The sequence below is a fragment of the Oncorhynchus mykiss genome, chromosome 30 (assembly GCF_057628025.1).
Source record: "Oncorhynchus mykiss isolate SJ-2025 chromosome 30, ASM5762802v1, whole genome shotgun sequence".
Lineage (NCBI taxonomy): Eukaryota > Metazoa > Chordata > Actinopteri > Salmoniformes > Salmonidae > Oncorhynchus > Oncorhynchus mykiss.
In genome coordinates this window covers 7735001-7752955 of record NC_143051.1, presented here as the reverse complement: position 1 = coordinate 7752955, position 17955 = coordinate 7735001, and the positions used below count along the sequence as shown (strand labels likewise).

Sequence of the window (17955 nt, the reverse complement as noted above, 5' to 3'; positions counted from 1 at the left end):
TTCACAACTACTGTGTGTGTGTGTGTGTGTGTGTGTGATATATATATATATATTACACACTCACACACACACGTGTAAAGGAATGAATATGTACATATAAATCTATGGGTGAGCGATGGCCGAACAGCATAGGCAAGATGCAGTAGATGGTATAGAGTACAGTGTGTATATACCCTACATTACTCATCTCCTATGTATGTAAACATTATAAAGTGGCATTGTTTAAAGTGACTAGTGATACATTTACATCCAATTGTTAGTGGCGGGAGTTGAGTCAGTGTGTTGGCAGCAGCCACTCAATGTTAGTGGTGGCTGTTTAACAGTCTGATGGCCTTGAGATAGAAGCTGTTTTTCAGTCTCTCGGTCCCAGCTTTAATGCACCTGTACTGACCTCGCCTTCTGGATGATAGCGGGGTGAACAGGCAGTGGCTCGGGTGGTTGTTGTCCTTGATGATCTTTTTGGCCTTCCTGTGACATCGGGTGGTGTACGTGTCCTGGAGGGCAGATAGTTTGCCCCCGGTGATGCGTTGTGCAGACCTCACGACCCTCTGGAGAGCCTTGCGGTTGTGGGCAGAGCAGTTGCCGTACCAGGCGGTGATACAGCCCGACAGGATGCTCTCGATTGTGCACGTGTAAAGTGTGACAAGCCAAATTTCTTCAGCCTCCTGAGGTTGAAGAGGCGCTGCTGCAAGGGAGTATAGGAGAGTGCTGAGAACACACCCTTGTGGGGCCCCAGTGTTGAGGATCAGCGGGGTGGAGATGTTTCCTACCCCCACCACCTGGGGGCAGCCTGTCAGTCACCACCTGGGGGCAGCCTGTCGGTCCCAGGCTTAATGACGAGTTTGGAGGGTACTATGGTGTTAAAAGCTGAGCTTCTAATGCTATTTTTTTAAAACCTTTTATTTAGCTAGGCAAGTCAGTTAAGGAACAAATTCTTATTTTCAATGATGGCCTTGGAACAACTGCCTTGTTCAGGGGCATAACGACAGATTTTTACCTTGACTTTTCGGTTACAAGTCCAACTCTCTAACCACTAGGCTTCCTGCTGCCCTGCTATATACCATTACAACGTACAGTGCCTTGCAAAAGTATTCACCCCCTTTGAGTTTTGTATTGCATTACATCCTGTAATATGAATGGTTTTTATTTGGATTTCATGTAATGGACACAATCCAAATTGGTGAGGTGAAATAAAAAATAAGAAACTTGTTTTAAATGATTTTTTTTTTAACTGAAAAGTGGTGAGAGCATATGTATTCACCCCCTTTGTTATGAAGCCCCTAAATAAGATCTGGAGAACCAATTACCTTCAGAAGTCAAATAATTAGTTGAATAGATTGCACACAGGTGGACTTTAAGCGTCACATGATCTCATATCTAAACCTGTTCTGAAAGGCCCCAGAGTCTGCAACACCACTAAGCAAGGGGCGGCACCATGAAAACCAAGGAGCGCAGGGAAAAAGTTGTGAAGTACAGATCAGGGTATCAGGGTACATATCTGATACTTTGAACATCCCACAGAGCAGCATTAAATCCATTATTAAAACATGTAAAGAATATGGCACCGAAACAAACCTGCCAAGAGAGGGCCGCCCACCAAAACTCACCGACCAGGCAAGGAGGGTAGTAACCAGAGAGACAACAAAAAGACCAAAGATAATCTCGAAGGAGCTGCAAAGCTCCACAGCGGAGATTGGAGTATCTGTCCATAGGACCACTTTAAGCTGTACACTCCACGGAGCTGGGAATTACAGAAGAGTGGCCATTGCTTAAAGAAAAGAATAAGCAAACGTGGGAGACTCCCCAAACAAATGGAAAAAGGTACTCTGGTCAGCTTTTTTGGTCATCATGGAAAACGCTATGTCTTCGCAAACCCAACACCTCTCATCCTTGCAGTGAAGCATGGTGGTGGCAGCATCATGCTGTGGGGATGTTTTTCATCGGCAGGGACTAGGACATTGGTCAGAATTGAAGGAATGATGGATGGTGCTAAATACAAGGATATTCTTGAGGGAAACTTGTTTCAGTCTTCCAGAGATTTGAGACTGTGACGGAGGTTCACCTTCCAGCAGGACAATGACCCTAAGCATACTGCTACAGCAACACTTGAGTGGTTTAAGAGGAAACATTTAAATGTCTTGGAATGGCCTAATCAATGCCCAGACATCAATCCAATTGAGAATCTGTGGTGTGACTTAGATTGCTGTACACCAGCGGAACCCATCCAACTTGAAGGAGCTGGAGCAGTTTTGCCTTGAAGAATGGGCAAAATACCAAGCTTATATAGACACCCCAAGAAACTTGATTTTGAGGGGGTAAATAGTTTTTTTTTGTCTTATTTCTTGTTTGTTTCAAAATAAAAAATATTTTGCATTTTCAAAGTGGTAGGCATGTTGTGTAAATCAAATGATACAACCCCCCCCAAAAAATCAATTTTAATTCCAGGTTTTAAGGCAACAAAATAGGAAAAATACCAAGGGGGGGTGAATACTTTCACAAGCCACTGTAGAAGACTGAAATACAGTTGATTTCACCAGCAGGGTGCAGCACTCTACCACAACATTCCAACATTCTACCACAACATTCCAACATTCTACCACAACATTCCAGTTGTGACTACTCTCAACTCTCCATAGTCCTCTTCACACTGACTGACTACTCTCAACTCTCCAGAGTCCTCTTCACACTGTCTGACTACTCTCAACTCTCCAGAGTCCTCTTCACACCGACTGACTACTCTCAACTCTCCAGAGTCCTCTTCACACTGACTGACTACTCTCAACTCTCCAGAGTCCTCTTCACACTGTCTGACTACAGAACAGAAGCAGGGGACCAAACTACACCTCTCTGTCTCTTTATCCTTCTTCTATCAGAGCTTTACTATCCACCCTACAGCTGGTGTACCTCGCCCCTACAGCTGGTGTACCTTGCCCCTACAGCTGGTGTACCTTGCCCCTACAGCTGGTGTACCTTGCCCCTACAGCTGGTGTACCTCACCCCTACAGCTGGTGTACCTTGCCCCTACAGCTGGTGTACCTTGCCCCTACAGCTGGTGTACCTTGCCCCTACAGCTGGTGTACCTCACCCCTACAGCTGGTGTACCTTGCCCCTACAGCTGGTGTACCTTGCCCCTACAGCTGGTGTACCTTGCCCCTACAGCTGGTGTACCTCGCCCCTACAGCTGGTGTACCTGGCCCCTACAGCTGGTGTACCTCGCCCCTACAACTGGTGTACCTTGCCCATACAGCTGGTGTACCTTGCCCCTACAGCTGGTGTACCTTGCCCCTACAGCTGGTGTACCTTGCCCCTACAGCTGGTGTACCTTGCCCCTACAGCTGGTGTACCTTGCCCCTACAGCTGGTGTACCTCGCCCCTACAGCTGGTGTACCTCGCCCCTACAGCTGTTGTACCTGGCCCCTACCGCTGGTGTACCTTGACCCCTACAGCTGGTGTACCTTGGCCCCTACAGCTGGTGTACCTTGGCCCCTACAGCTGGTGTACCTTGCCCCTACAGCTGGTGTACCTCGCCCCTACAGCTGGTGTACCTCGCCCCTACAGCTGGTGTACCTTGCCCCTACAGCTGGTGTACCTTGCTTCTGGTGCTGAAGAGCTTTAGGAGCTATGACCCTGTCCTAGATCTGATTCTCCAGAGAAACACAACATCAAGCTGAAGCCTGAATGGTCTTGACTTTGAGTTGATTAGAGTAGCAGCGGTTTAGAATATTTGGTCAGGGAGAGTTAGTTGTGTGCATGATTTTGTTCAAGCCCAGCACTAACACACATGATTAAACAGATTCTGGTCTGGAGAAGTGGATGCGTCAGCACTGGGGTTGGAACAAAACCCTGCACACACCGCAGCCCTCCAGGACCAGAGTTGCAGCATTTGAATGGCATACCTGCAGTTATGTTCAATACATTAGGACTACTTCATTAATAATGGTTGGAATACACTGTGCATGTGGAGGAAGTCCCTAGGGTTGAATACATGAAAAAAAAAAAAAAAAAGACTAAAACAAATCCATAACTCCATTTTCCTATCTAATGCAATGGTAAAAATGCTCTTCATGTAGAACGTATTGAGTGAGTGAGATGATGGAATGAAACATCATTGATTTGACACGGCTCCTTCCCCTAGACGTTCGGACAACATAGGGCTGCATGGTGAAATGATGGAGAGAGGAGAAAGAGGGGATTGAAAGAGGTTGTTAGACCCGATGGAGCAGACAGAGGAATGAAAGCAACACAGGCTTAGAGAAGTCTCACTGATGCCATGTCTGATCTCCACGTGAGTGACAGACAGGCTTAGAGAAGTCTCACTGATGCCATGTCTGATCTCCACGTGAGTGACAGACAGGCTTAGAGAAGTCTCACTGATGCCATGTCTGATCTCCACGTGAGTGACAGACAGGCTTAGAGAAGTCTCACTGATGCCATGTCTGATCTCCACGTGAGTGACAGACAGGCCGAGAATATTGAGCTTTTCCTTCCTTGACATTTTAAAGTAACTGTCCATTGAAATGTCACATTTTAAAAACACTTCATCTGTTATCTCATACCAAAATAATGTTGTTGACTCGTCGTATACAGATGTAGGATCTTAATTTGATCACCGCGTTGCAGTAGAACTTCTCCGCAATGCAGGAAATGTAAAACTTTGTAGTGTATTTGAGGTTTAAAAAGGATTCTGAAGTTTGTAACTTCCACTTTAAAATTTCAGATATGATTTTCCCCTACAAAAATGTCCCTGAAATATTATCCACAAGATAATTCATATTTTCCTGCCGTAGTAAATTGGCTCAAATTATGATCGTACATCTGTATTTGTGGCCAAAGGACACATTTGAGAAAAAAACACTTAAAAACCCCAACTCAAACTTGATCTCAAACAGACCATTATAAAATGCTTGCTATTTCCTCATGGAGGATGATGTCATGTTTTTGTCCGAGACATCTTATTGGCTCATTGGCTGAGCCGGCCAATCAGCTGTTTACATGCCATTCAGATTTTTATTGACCGGTATACGCCCACACCATTCTGTATTGAGGTTACTACCACACCATTCTGTATTGAGGGTTATGCCCACACCATTCTGTATTGAGGGTTACGCACACACCATTCTGTATTGAGGGTACTACCACACCATTCTGTATTGAGGGTACTACCACACCATTCTGTATTGAGGGTACTACCACACCATTCTGTATTGAGGTTACTACCACACCATTCTGTATTGAGGGTACTACCACACCATTCTGTATTGAGGGTACTACCACACCATTCTGTATTGAGGGTACTACCACACCATTCTGTATTGAGGGTACTACCACACCATTCTGTATTGAGGTTACTACCAAACCATTCTGTATTGAGGGTTACGCCCACACCATTCTGTATTGAGGGTACTACCACACCATTCTGTATTGAGGGTTACGCCCACACCATTCTGTATTGAGGGTACTACCACACCATTCTGTATTGAGGGTACTACCACACCATTCTGTATTGAGGGTACTACCACACCATTCTGTATTGAGGTTACTACCACACCATTCTGTATTGAGGGTTACGCCCACACCATTCTTTATTGAGGGTACTACCACACCATTCTGTATTGAGGGTACTACCACACCATTCTGTATTGAGGGTACTACCACATCATTCTGTATTGAGGGTACTACCACACCATTCTGTATTGAGGGTACTACCACATCATTCTGTATTGAGGGTACTACCACACCATTCTGTATTGAGGGTACTACCACATCATTCTGTATTGAGGGTACTACCACACCATTCTGTATTGAGGGTACTACCACACCATTCTGTATTGAGGGTACTACCACACCATTCTGTATTGAGGGTTACGCCCACACCATTCTGTATTGAGGGTACTACCACACCATTCTGTATTGAGGGTACTACCACACCATTCTGTATTGAGGGTACTACCACACCATTCTGTATTGAGGGTACTACCACACCATTCTGTATTGAGAGTACTACCACACCATTCTGTATTGAGGGTACTACCACACCATTCTGTATTGAGGGTACTACCACATCATTCTGTATTGAGGGTACTACCACACCATTCTGTATTGAGGGTACTACCACATCATTCTGTATTGAGGGTACTACCACACCATTCTGTATTGAGGGTACTACCACACCATTCTGTATTGAGGGTACCACCACACCATTCTGTATTGAGGGTACTACCACACCATTCTGTATTGAGGGTACTACCACACCATTCTGTATTGAGGGTACTACCACACCATTCTGTATTGAGGGTTACGCCCACACCATTCTGTATTGAGGGTACTACCACACCATTCTGTATTGAGGGTACTACCACACCATTCTGTATTGAGGGTACTACCACACCATTCTGTATTGAGGGTACTACCACACCATTCTGTATTGAGGTTACTACCACACCATTCTGTATTGAGGGTACTACCACACCATTCTGTATTGAGGGTACTACCACACCATTCTGTATTGAGGGTACTACCACACCATTCTGTATTGAGGTTACTACCACACCATTCTGTGTTGAGGGTACTACCACATCATTCTGTATTGAGGGTTACGCCCACACCATTCTTTATTGAGGGTTATGCCCACACCATTCTGTATTGAGGGTACTACCACATCATTCTGTATTGAGGGTACTACCACACCATTCTGTATTGAGGGTACTACCACACCATTCTGTATTGAGGGTACTACCACACCATTCTGTATTGAGGGTTACGCCCACACCATTCTGTATTGAGGGTACTACCACACCATTCTGTATTGAGGGTACTACCACACCATTCTGTATTGAGGGTACTACCACACCATTCTGTATTGAGGGTACTACCACACCATTCTGTATTGAGGGTACTACCACACCATTCTGTATTGAGGGTACTACCACACCATTCTGTATTGAGGGTACTACCACACCATTCTGTATTGAGGGTACTACCACATCATTCTGTATTGAGGGTACTACCACACCATTCTGTATTGAGGGTACTACCACATCATTCTATATTGAGGGTACTACAACACCATTCTGTATTGAGGGTACTACCACACCATTCTGTATTGAGGGTACTACCACATCATTCTGTATTGAGGGTACTACCACACCATTCTGTATTGAGGGTACTACCACACCATTCTGTATTGAGGGTACTACCACACCATTCTGTATTGAGGGTACTACCACACCATTCTGTATTGAGGGTACTACCACATCATTCTGTATTGAGGGTACTACCACACCATTCTGTATTGAGGGTACTACCACACCATTCTGTATTGAGGGTACTACCACATCATTCTGTATTGAGGGTACTACCACACCATTCTGTATTGAGGGTACTACCACACCATTCTGTATTGAGGGTACTACCACACCATTCTGTATTGAGGGTACTACCACACCATTCTGTATTGAGGGTACTACCACACCATTCTGTATTGAGGGTACTACCACACCATTCTGTATTGAGGGTACTACCACATCATTCTGTATTGAGGGTACTAACACACCATTCTGTATTGAGGGTACTACCAAACCATTCTGTATTGAGGGTACTACCACATCATTCTGTATTGAGGGTACTACCACACCATTCTGTATTGAGGGTACTACCACACCATTCTGTATTGAGGGTACTACCACACCATTCTGTATTGAGGGTACTACCACACCATTCTCTATTGAGGGTACTACCACACCATTCTGTATTGAGGGTACTACCACACCATTCTGTATTGAGGGTACTACCACACCATTCTGTATTGAGGGTACTACCACACCATTCTGTATTGAGGGTACTACCACATCATTCTGTATTGAGGGTACTACCACACCATTCTGTATTGAGGGTACTACCACACCATTCTGTATTGAGGGTACTACCACACCATTCTGTATTGAGGGTACTACCACACCATTCTGTATTGAGGGTACTACCACACCATTCTGTATTGAGGGTACTACCACACCATTCTGTATTGAGGGTACTACCACACCATTCTGTATTGAGGGTACTACCACACCATTCTGTATTGAGGGTACTACCACATCATTCTGTATTGAGGGTACTACCACATCATTCTGTATTGAGGGTACTACCACACCATTCTGTATTGAGGTTACTACCACACCATTCTGTATTGAGGGTACTACCACACCATTCTGTATTGAGGGTACTACCACACCATTCTGTATTGAGGGTACTACCACACCATTCTGTATTGAGGGTACTACCACATCATTCTGTATTGAGGGTACTACCACATCATTCTGTATTGAGGGTACTACCACACCATTCTGTATTGAGGGTACTACCACACCATTCTGTATTGAGGGTACTACCACACCATTCTGTATTGAGGGTACTACCACACCATTCTGTATTGAGGGTACTACCACACCATTCTGTATTGAGGGTACTACCACATCATTCTGTATTGAGGGTACTACCACATCATTCTGTATTGAGGGTACTACCACACCATTCTGTATTGAGGGTACTACCACACCATTCTGTATTGAGGGTACTACCACACCATTCTGTATTGAGGGTACTACCACACCATTCTGTATTGAGGGTACTACCACACCATTCTGTATTGAGGGTACTACCACACCATTCTGTATTGAGGGTACTACCACACCATTCTGTATTGAGGGTACTACCACACCATTCTGTATTGAGGGTACTACCACACCATTCTGTATTGAGGGTACTACCACACCATTCTGTATTGAGGGTACTACCACACCATTCTGTATTGAGGGTACTACCACACCATTCTGTATTGAGGGTACTACCACATCATTCTGTATTGAGGGTACTACCACACCATTCTGTATTGAGGGTACTACCACACCATTCTGTATTGAGGGTACTACCACACCATTCTGTATTGAGGGTACTACCACACCATTCTGTATTGAGGGTACTACCACACCATTCTGTATTGAGGGTACTACCACACCATTCTGTATTGAGGGTACTACCACACCATTCTGTATTGAGGGTACTACCACACCATTCTGTATTGAGGGTACTACCACACCATTCTGTATTGAGGGTACTACCACATCATTCTGTATTGAGGGTACTACCACACCATTCTGTATTGAGGGTACCACCACACCATTCTGTATTGAGGGTACTACCACACCATTCTGTATTGAGGGTACTACCACACCATTCTGTATTGAGGGTACCACCACACCATTCTGTATTGAGGGTACTACCACCCCATTCTGTATTGAGGGTACTCCCACACCATTCTGTATTGAGGGTACTACCACACCATTCTGTATTGAGGGTACTACCACACCATTCAAACACAGAACAGCGGCTGTTAGACATACTATTTGTTGGAAGGAAAAATATTTCACTTATATTGGAATTAATTATACGTCATATTTCATAGATATCTGGAAACATTCCAAGGATTGTTGTTGCTTCATTTGAAGCCAATATATAAACATTATTTTCATATTTTGTGAAAGTCTTCATTTTGATCAGTGTCATTGAGATGTTCCATTATCACTTGTGTCCCATGTTAATTTGAAGTGAACTGCGTAATCTCAGGGGCTTGATGTCATGCAGTATGATACCACTATGGGTGGGTGTGTGCCAATCTGGGTGGGTGTGTGCCAAGCAGTGTCCCCCAGTGTGTCAGTGTGTTTCAGTGTGTCTCAGAATGCCCCAGTGTGTCTTAGTGTGTTTCAGTGTGTGTCAGTGTGTTTCAGTGTGTCTTAGTGTGTCTCAGTGTCTCCCAGTATGCCCCAGTGTCCCACAGTGTGTGCCCCAGTGTGTGTTTCAGTGTGTCTTAGTGTGTCTCAGTGTCTCCCAGTATGCCCCAGTGTCCCACAGTGTGTGCCCCAGTGTGTGTTTCAGTGTGTTTCAGTGTCTTAGTGTGCCCCAGTGTCTTAGTGTGCCCCAGTGTGTCTTAGTGTGTCTCAATGTCCCCCAGTGTGTGTCCCAGTGTGTCTTAGTGTGTCTGTCTCCCAGTATGCCCCAGTGTGTCTTAGTGTGTTTCAGTGTCCCCCAGTGTGTGTTTCAGTGTCTAAGTGTCCCACAGTGTGTGCCCCAGTGTGTGTTTCAGTGTCTAAGTGTCCCACAGTGTGTGCCCCAGTGTGTTTTAGTGTGTTTCAGTGTCTCCCAGTGTGTCTTAGTATGTTTCAGTGTCCCCCAGTATGGCCCAGTGTCTCTTAGTGTGTCTCAGTGTATCCCAGGGTGCCTCAGTGAAATCTGCACTTCTGCCTCGCTATACAGTAAAGCTAATTTCAGCTTTTGGTTCCATTGAGCACTCAGGGGGAGACATGTTTTATGGTGTGGTGATGGATGCAAGGTGATGGATACCCAATATGCACTGTTCCCAATATGTTCCCCTCACAGTCAACAAAGCTGGTTATCTCACTGTAGAGAAACAACAGAACAAATATGGGGAGTCAGTCAGTCAGTCAGTCAGTCAGACAGACAGACAGACAGACAGACAGTCCTTGCTCATCAACAAACCCACTGTAGATAAAACAACATCTAAACCACTGTGATTGAAAATATCAGATATGTATTATTTTATTGTGTTTGAATAGATAATTTGACAGTTATTTCATGTATATTATTTTCATAGAAATAGTATAACCTCATGAAAGTTGTGTGTTATAGACGTCAAAATGCTTCAACACACACTTGATGGTTTTACATAAAACATGAACTCATCATTAACTCCGTGAACAGATCACAACAAGTATCTAGGAGTAAGGGTCTCTCTCTCTCTCGCTCTCTCTCTCTCTTGCGCTCTCTCTCTCTCTCTCTCGCTTGCTCTCTCTCTTGCTCTCGCTCTCTCTCTCTCTCTTGCTCGCTCTCTCTCTTGTTCTCGCTCTCTCTCTCTCTCTTGCTCTCTCTCTCTCTCTCTCGCTCGCGCTCTCTCTCTCTCTCTCTTGCTCTCTCTCTCTCTCTCTCGCTCTCTCTCTCTCGCTCGCTCTCTCTCTTGCTCTCGCTCTCTCTCTCTCTCTCGCTCGCTCTCTCTCTTGCTCTCGCTCTCTCTTGCTCTCGCTCTCTTTCTCAGGCATCTACAGCATCTCTCCCCCTCCCATTCTCTCACTATAATACTGTATGTGATTTTCACTTTGAGCTGCTGCTGAGCATGGTCATGCAGAGACAGACAGAGAGAGAGAGGGGTGGGGGAGAGAGAAATGTTAACATATGTTTCCCATGCCAATAAAGCCCTTTGAATTCAACTGAGATATAGAGGGGGAGAGAGACATATGGAAAGAGAGAGCGTGAGAGAGAGAGAAAGAGAGAATGCTACTATGATCTGAAGTCAAATGTCTACTGTTTGCTGATGATCTGGTGCTTCTGTCCCCAACCAAGTAGAGCCTACAGCAGCACCTAGATCTTCTGCACAGATTCTGTCAGATTGGGACAGTAAAATAATGGTGTTCCAAAAAAGGTCCAGTTGCCAGGAACACAAATACAAATTCCATCTGGACACCGTTTCCCTAGAGCACACAAAAAACTATACATACCTCGGCCTAAACATCAGTGCCACAGATAACTTCCACAAAGCTGTGAATGATCTGAGAGACAAGCCAAGATGTGCCTTCTATGCCATCAAAAGGAACATAAAATTCAACATACCAATTAGGATCTGGCTAAAAATACTTGAATCAGTCATAGAGCCCATTGCCCTTTATGGTTGTGAGGTCTGGGGTCCGCTCACCAACCAAGAATTCACAAAATCGGACAAACACCAAATTGAGATCACGCATGCAGAATTCTGCAAAAAATATCCTCTGTGTACAACGTAAAACACCAAATAATGCATGCAGAGCAGAATTAGGCCGACACCTTCCATAACAAAGCCATCACCTACATAGAGATGAACCTGGAGAAGAGTCCCCTAAAGCAAGCTGGTCCTGGGGCTCTGTTCACAAACACACCCCACAGAGCCCCAGGACAGCAACACAATTAGACCCAACCAATTAGATAGAGGAGATTATCGTGATTAAAATGGTGTCCGACTTGAAAAAAATCTAAATATACACATTGCGAGATATTTGGCGAAATATACCAGCGTTCCAAGGTCAAAAGGTAATTTGGGGGCTAGTGTTTGATGACTACGGAGTACGCTACCCAGCCTTACATAATTAGAAAGAGGAGATTCTAATGTTTAAAATGGTGTCCTTTTCGAAAAAATCTAAATATACATATTGTGAGATATTTGGCAAAATACACCGACATACCCACATATCCCTATAGTAAACAATGGGACGACCTCAGAGTTCCATGAGTCATTTTTGTTGTTGTTAACTACCAGCAACGTGGGCAGGTCTCAGTGCCAACAATAGCAAAACAGGCATTGTGACATAGATCGTTATGCTGGGAATAGAATGTTCTGGAGGTGAGTTGGTGCCACGGTGCTCAATAGAACTAATAGGAGCTGGCAGGGTGAAAAATGCCCTGAAATATGGCCTGTTTTTTGTGTGATTACTTCAAAACTACGGCAAGCAGTTGGGACATATGGTAATATTATGAAACCTGGCTCCACAGCGGATACAATGAACTACTTTATATCAGAAAGTAGAAGAAGCGTGATTAAAAATATCATGTGTCCAGTCTACTAGGGATAACTTCACCTATTCAGGTTCCCCACTCTGGATGGTGGGTGATTGTGGTCCACAGTGGGCTGGGCTGTTGTGATTGGCTGAGCTGGGTTCCTGGGCGGGGTTTATGCTGTAGTCTTTGAGGTGCTGAATGGTGTAGGAGTCTTAGCTCGGAGCTGGAGAGCTCATCATCACCGTCGTGGTGATCGTCATGTTGCGGACGACATGCACGGCCTCTCGCTTGGAACCAAACAAACACATCCCATCCTCATGGATGTCAGTCATGCTACTCTGAAACCAGGGGTCATGTTCAATATGTGCCAACGTTTTCAAATGTTTCCAAATGGATGGTGCATACTGTCATTCAGACAGTTAGTGATCCAGGTTCAAGAGAATGACCTTTTTGGATCCATTGTCGGCCATTTTCAATCAATTGGCCACACAGTTTCCAGGATCCAGGGGCTCCCCGAATTCAAAAGAGTGTGGCAATGAACAAGTTCTGTTTGCTTCAAAGACAACTGTTTTTTTTTTGTTGTTGTTGTCTGACTCTGGTCGTGGCTTTATCAATGGGTCCTGGGTTACATTCTGGTCTTAGTATTAGTCCCGGTCTGTTTCTGTTGTTTGCAAGAAGGGGAGTTTGAGAATGGCTTCTGTTGGTCTCGGGATCTGTGTGTGAGGAACAATTAGAAATAGACAGGTCAGGTTGTTATGAAAAGCATTCAGACTTCACTATTTGGTGGTGAAGGGTTTTGAGGATAGCAAGGACTGTGTCCCGATTCTCCACACTTTTCTCAAAGTGTGCACTCGCACAATCCGTCATGGATTTGTGTAAGAATTAGCTGGAGGGAATCTCTATCATTTGTTAAATTCATGGCCGTGTGCAAGTAAACACGTAAGTATGAAGAATCTGGATCGAGCCCTAGGTGTGAGGGTTCTGGTTGGCTGTGTCGTCTCACCTGTCCTAAGGAATCGGATTAGTTATTGCCATATAGCTGAGTGGACTGTGGGGGCTGGTTTCAGAGGTTGCTACGCAGTAGGCCTCCCTGTGGGTGTTCGGGCGTACTGCATTCGGACGAGGTCTTGGCTTTGTCCTTGTTGTTGTTGGGTTCGTTGTCTTTGATGATGTCATACTGACGACAGAACAGGAGGATCACACCTGAGAGGGAGGGAGGGAGAGAAGAGTGAGAGAGTAGGGGATGGAGGGACGGATAGAGGGAGAGAGGGGGAGAGAAAGATGGTATCCTAAATGAAAAGATAAAATATACAGACCTTAAATTGGCAAAACTCTTTAACATCATCCTCAGCTCTGGAATCTTCCCGAATATTTGGAACCAAGGACGGATCACCCCAAGCCACAAAACTGCCTGTTCCATCTCAAATTTCACCCCAATAACTACCGTGGGATATGCATAAACAGCAACCTTGGGAAAAATCCTCTGCATTATCATTAAAAGCAGCCTCTTACATTTCCTCAGTGAAAACAATGTACTGAGCAAATGTCAAATTATCTCTTTACGAAATTACTGTACGACAGACCACATATTCTGCTACACAAATGGATTGAAAGCGGTGATGGGGGATAAACATACGACATTATGAAATCCATGTACCCAAACAACAAGTGTGCAGTTAAAATTGGCCAAAAACACACATTTCTTTCCACAGGGCCCTGGGGTGAGACAGGGATGCAGCTTGAGCCCCACCCTCTTCAACATATTTATCAACAAATTGGCGAGGGCACTAGAACAGTCTGCAGCACCCGGCCTCAACCTCAAGATTCTGCCAGACCTCAGCCTTGACAGTAAATCTCAGTAAGACAAAAAAAGTTCTAAAAAAAGATCCAGTTGCCAGGACCAGAAATACAAATCAGTTATATAACCCATTGGATGCAGTCTATCACAGTGCCATCCGTTTTGTCACCTAAGCCCCATATACTACCCACCACTGCGACCTGTACGCTCTCGTTGGCTGGCCCTCGCTTCATATTCGTCGCCAAACCCACTGGCTCCAGGTCATCTATAAGTTTCTGCGAGGTAAAGCTCTGCCTTATCTCAGCTCACTGGTCACCATAGCAGCACCCACCCGTAGCACGCACTCCAGCAGGTATATTTCACTGGTCGCCCCCAAAGCCAATTCTACCTTTGGCCACCTTTCCTTCCAGTTCTCTGCTGCCAATGACTGGAACGAACTGCAAAAAATCACTGAAGCTGGAGACTCATATCTCCCTCACTAACTTTAAGCACCAGCTGTCAGAGCAGCTCACAGATCACTGCACTTGTACATAGCCCATCTGTAAATATCCCATCCAACTACCTCATCCCCATACTGTTATTTATTGTATTTATCTTGCTCCTTTGCACCCCAGTATCTCTACTTGCACATTCATCGTCTGTACATCTATCACTCCAGTGTTGAATTGCTTTATTGTAATTATTTCGCCACTATTGCCTATTTAAAAAAGGTCAAATAAAAATACATTTTAAAAACTTGCCTTGGCAATGTAAACATATGTTTCCCATGCCAATAAAGCCCTTTGAATTTAACTGAGATAAATACAGAGAGAGAAAGAGAGGGAGAGAGAGCAAGACTAGTATCCTCTTCAGTGTACTAGAGGCATAGTACTCTCCATGTGTGAGTAACAGGGATTCAGACAGAGAGTCGGCTGTATGCATTCATAGCAGAGTGTGTAGATGAAACCGAGGGGTACACTACAAAGCAGGATCCAGGAGTTAGCCAGCTAACTAGGCTGAATATTTTGGAAAGATGAGTTGGAAATTTTTATTGTAATTATTTCGCCACTATTTAAATAAAGGTGAAATAAAATAAATAAAAATGGCCCTTTATGGTTGTGAGGTCTGGGGTCCGCTCACCGACCAAGAATTCACAAAATGGGACAAACACCAAATTGAGACTTTGCATGCAGAATTCTGCAAAGAATCCTCCGTGTACAACGTAAAACACCAAATAATGCATGCAGAGTAGAATTAGGCCGATACCCGCTAATTATCAAAATCCAGAAAAGAGACGTTAAATTCTACACCCACTAAAAATCAAGTCATTTCCAAACCTTCCATAACAAAGCCATCACCTACAGAGAAATTAACTTAGAGAAGAGTCCCCTAAGCAAGCTGGTCCTGGGGCTCTTTTCACAAACGCAAACAGACCTCACAGAGCCCCAGGACAGCAACACAATTAGACCCAACCAAATCATGAGAAAACAAAAAGATAATTACTTGACACATGGGCAAGAATTTACCAAAAAAACAGAGCAAACTAGAATGCTATTTGTCCCTAATCAGAGAGTAGACAGTGGCAGAATACCTGACCATTGTGACTGACCTAAATTAAGGAAAGCTTTGACAGAATCAGTGAGCATAGCCTTGCTATTGAGAGAGACCGCTGAAGGCAGATTTGGCTCTCAAGAGAAGTGTGCACACTGCCCATAAAATGAGGTGGAAACTGAGTTGCACTTCCTAACCTGCCAAATGTATGACCATATTAGAGTTTCCCTCAGATTACAAAGACCCACAAAGAATTGGAAAACAAATCCAATTTTGATAAACTCCCATGTCTATTGGGTGAAATACCACAGTGTGCCATCACCGCAGCAAGATTTGTGACCTGTTGCCACAAGAAAAGGGGCAACCAGTGACGAACAAACACCATTAAAAATACAAACCATATTTATGTTTATTTATTTCCCCTTTTGTACTTTAACTATTTGTAGATCGTTATAACACTGTATATATGTTGTAATGTTTACTGTAATGTTTACTGTAATGTTGTAATGTTTACTGTAATGTTTTAATGTTTACTGTAATGTTTACTGTAATGTTTTAATGTTTACTGTAATGTTGTAATGTTTACTTCTCTTTTGTTTTATCTTTTTCACTACCTGGTTAAATAAAGGTCAAATAAAAATACATTTTAAAGCTGGAAATGAGCTGGAAATGGGCAGGATCTAATTGATTCAACTAATGAAAACACATATCTAAGTACATGTTTCAATCAACAACAAAGTAAATATGTGTGTTATGGTTCTGTTTTGTATTTGTATTTATTATGGAACCCCATTAGTTCCTGTTGCCAAGGCAGCAGCTATCCTTCCTGGGGTTTATTATGGATCCCCATTAGTTCCTGTTGCCAAGGCAGCAGCTATCCTTCCTGGGGTTTATTATGGATCCCCATTAGTTCCTGTTGCCAAGGCAGCAGCTATCCTTCCTGGGGTTTATTATGGATCCCCATTAGTTCCTGTTGCCAAGGCAGCAGCTATCCTTCCTGGGGTTTATTATGGATCCCCATTAGTTCCTGTTGCCAAGGCAGCAGCTACTCTTCCTGGGGTTTATTATGGAACCCCATTAGTTCCTGCTAAGGCAGCAGCTACTCTTCCTGGGGTTTATTATGGAACCCCATTAGTTCCTGCTAAGGCAGCAGCTATTCTTCCTGGGGTTTATTATGGATCTCCATTAGTTCCTGCTAAGGCAGCAGCTACTCTTCCTGGGGTTTATTATGGAACCCCATTAGTTCCTGCTAAGGCAGCAGCTACTCTTCCTGGGGTTTATTATGGATCCCCATTAGTTCCTGCTAAGGCAGCAGCTACTCTTCCTGGGGTTTATTATGGATCCCCATTAGGTCCTGCCAAGGCAGCAGCTACTCTTCCTGGGGTTTATTATGGAACCCCATTAGTTCCTGCTAAGACAGCAGCTACTCTTCCTGGGGTTTATTATGGATCCCCATTAGTTCCTGCTAAGGCAGCAGCTACTCTTCCTGGGGTTTATTATGGAACCCCATTAGTTCCTGCCAAGGCAGCAGCTATCCTTCCTGGGATTTATTATGGATCCCCATTAGTTCCTGCCAAGGCAGCAGCTACTCTTCCTGGGGTTTATTATGGAACCCCATTAGTTCCTGCCAAAGCAGCAGCTATCCTTCCTGGGGTTTATTATGGAACCCCATTAGTTCCTGCCAAGGCAGCAGCTATCCTTCCTGGGGTTTATTATGGAACCCCATTAGTTCCTGCCAAGGCAGCAGCTATCCTTCCTGGGGTTTATTATGGAACCCCATTAGTTCCTGCCAAGGTAGCAGCTACTCTTCCTGGGGTTTATTATGGAACCCCATTAGTTCCTGTCAAGGCAGCAGCTACTCTTCCTGGGGTTCATCAAAATTATGATTGTGTTATGGTTGTTTATGATTGTGTTGCAGTTGAGTTGTGGTTGTGTTGTGGTTGTGTTGTGGTTGTGTTGTGGCTGTGTTGTGGTTGTGTTGTGGTTGTGTTGTGGCTGTGTTGTGGTTGTGTTGTGGTTGTTTGTGTTGCCGTTAA

At 44.3% G+C, this 17955-nt stretch overlaps 1 protein-coding gene and 1 long non-coding RNA gene across 2 annotated transcripts in view; one reads left to right on the top strand and one right to left on the bottom strand.

The window, feature by feature from the left end:
* Positions 1-17955, top strand: part of LOC149970189 (uncharacterized) — a 363175-nt gene that overhangs the window by 319856 nt on the left and 25364 nt on the right. The gene's annotated exons all lie outside the window — the stretch shown is intronic.
* LOC110489363 (fibronectin type III domain-containing protein 5b-like) overlaps positions 10579-17955 on the bottom strand; it is a 35660-nt gene continuing 28283 nt past the window's right edge. The window contains exons 5-6 of the mRNA XM_036971173.2: positions 13595-13794; positions 10579-13304 (exon numbers count right to left, since the gene is read on the bottom strand). Coding sequence (XP_036827068.1) covers positions 13655-13794 — 140 coding nt within the window. The 3' untranslated portion in view covers positions 10579-13304; positions 13595-13654. The remainder of the gene's footprint in view (positions 13305-13594; positions 13795-17955) is intronic.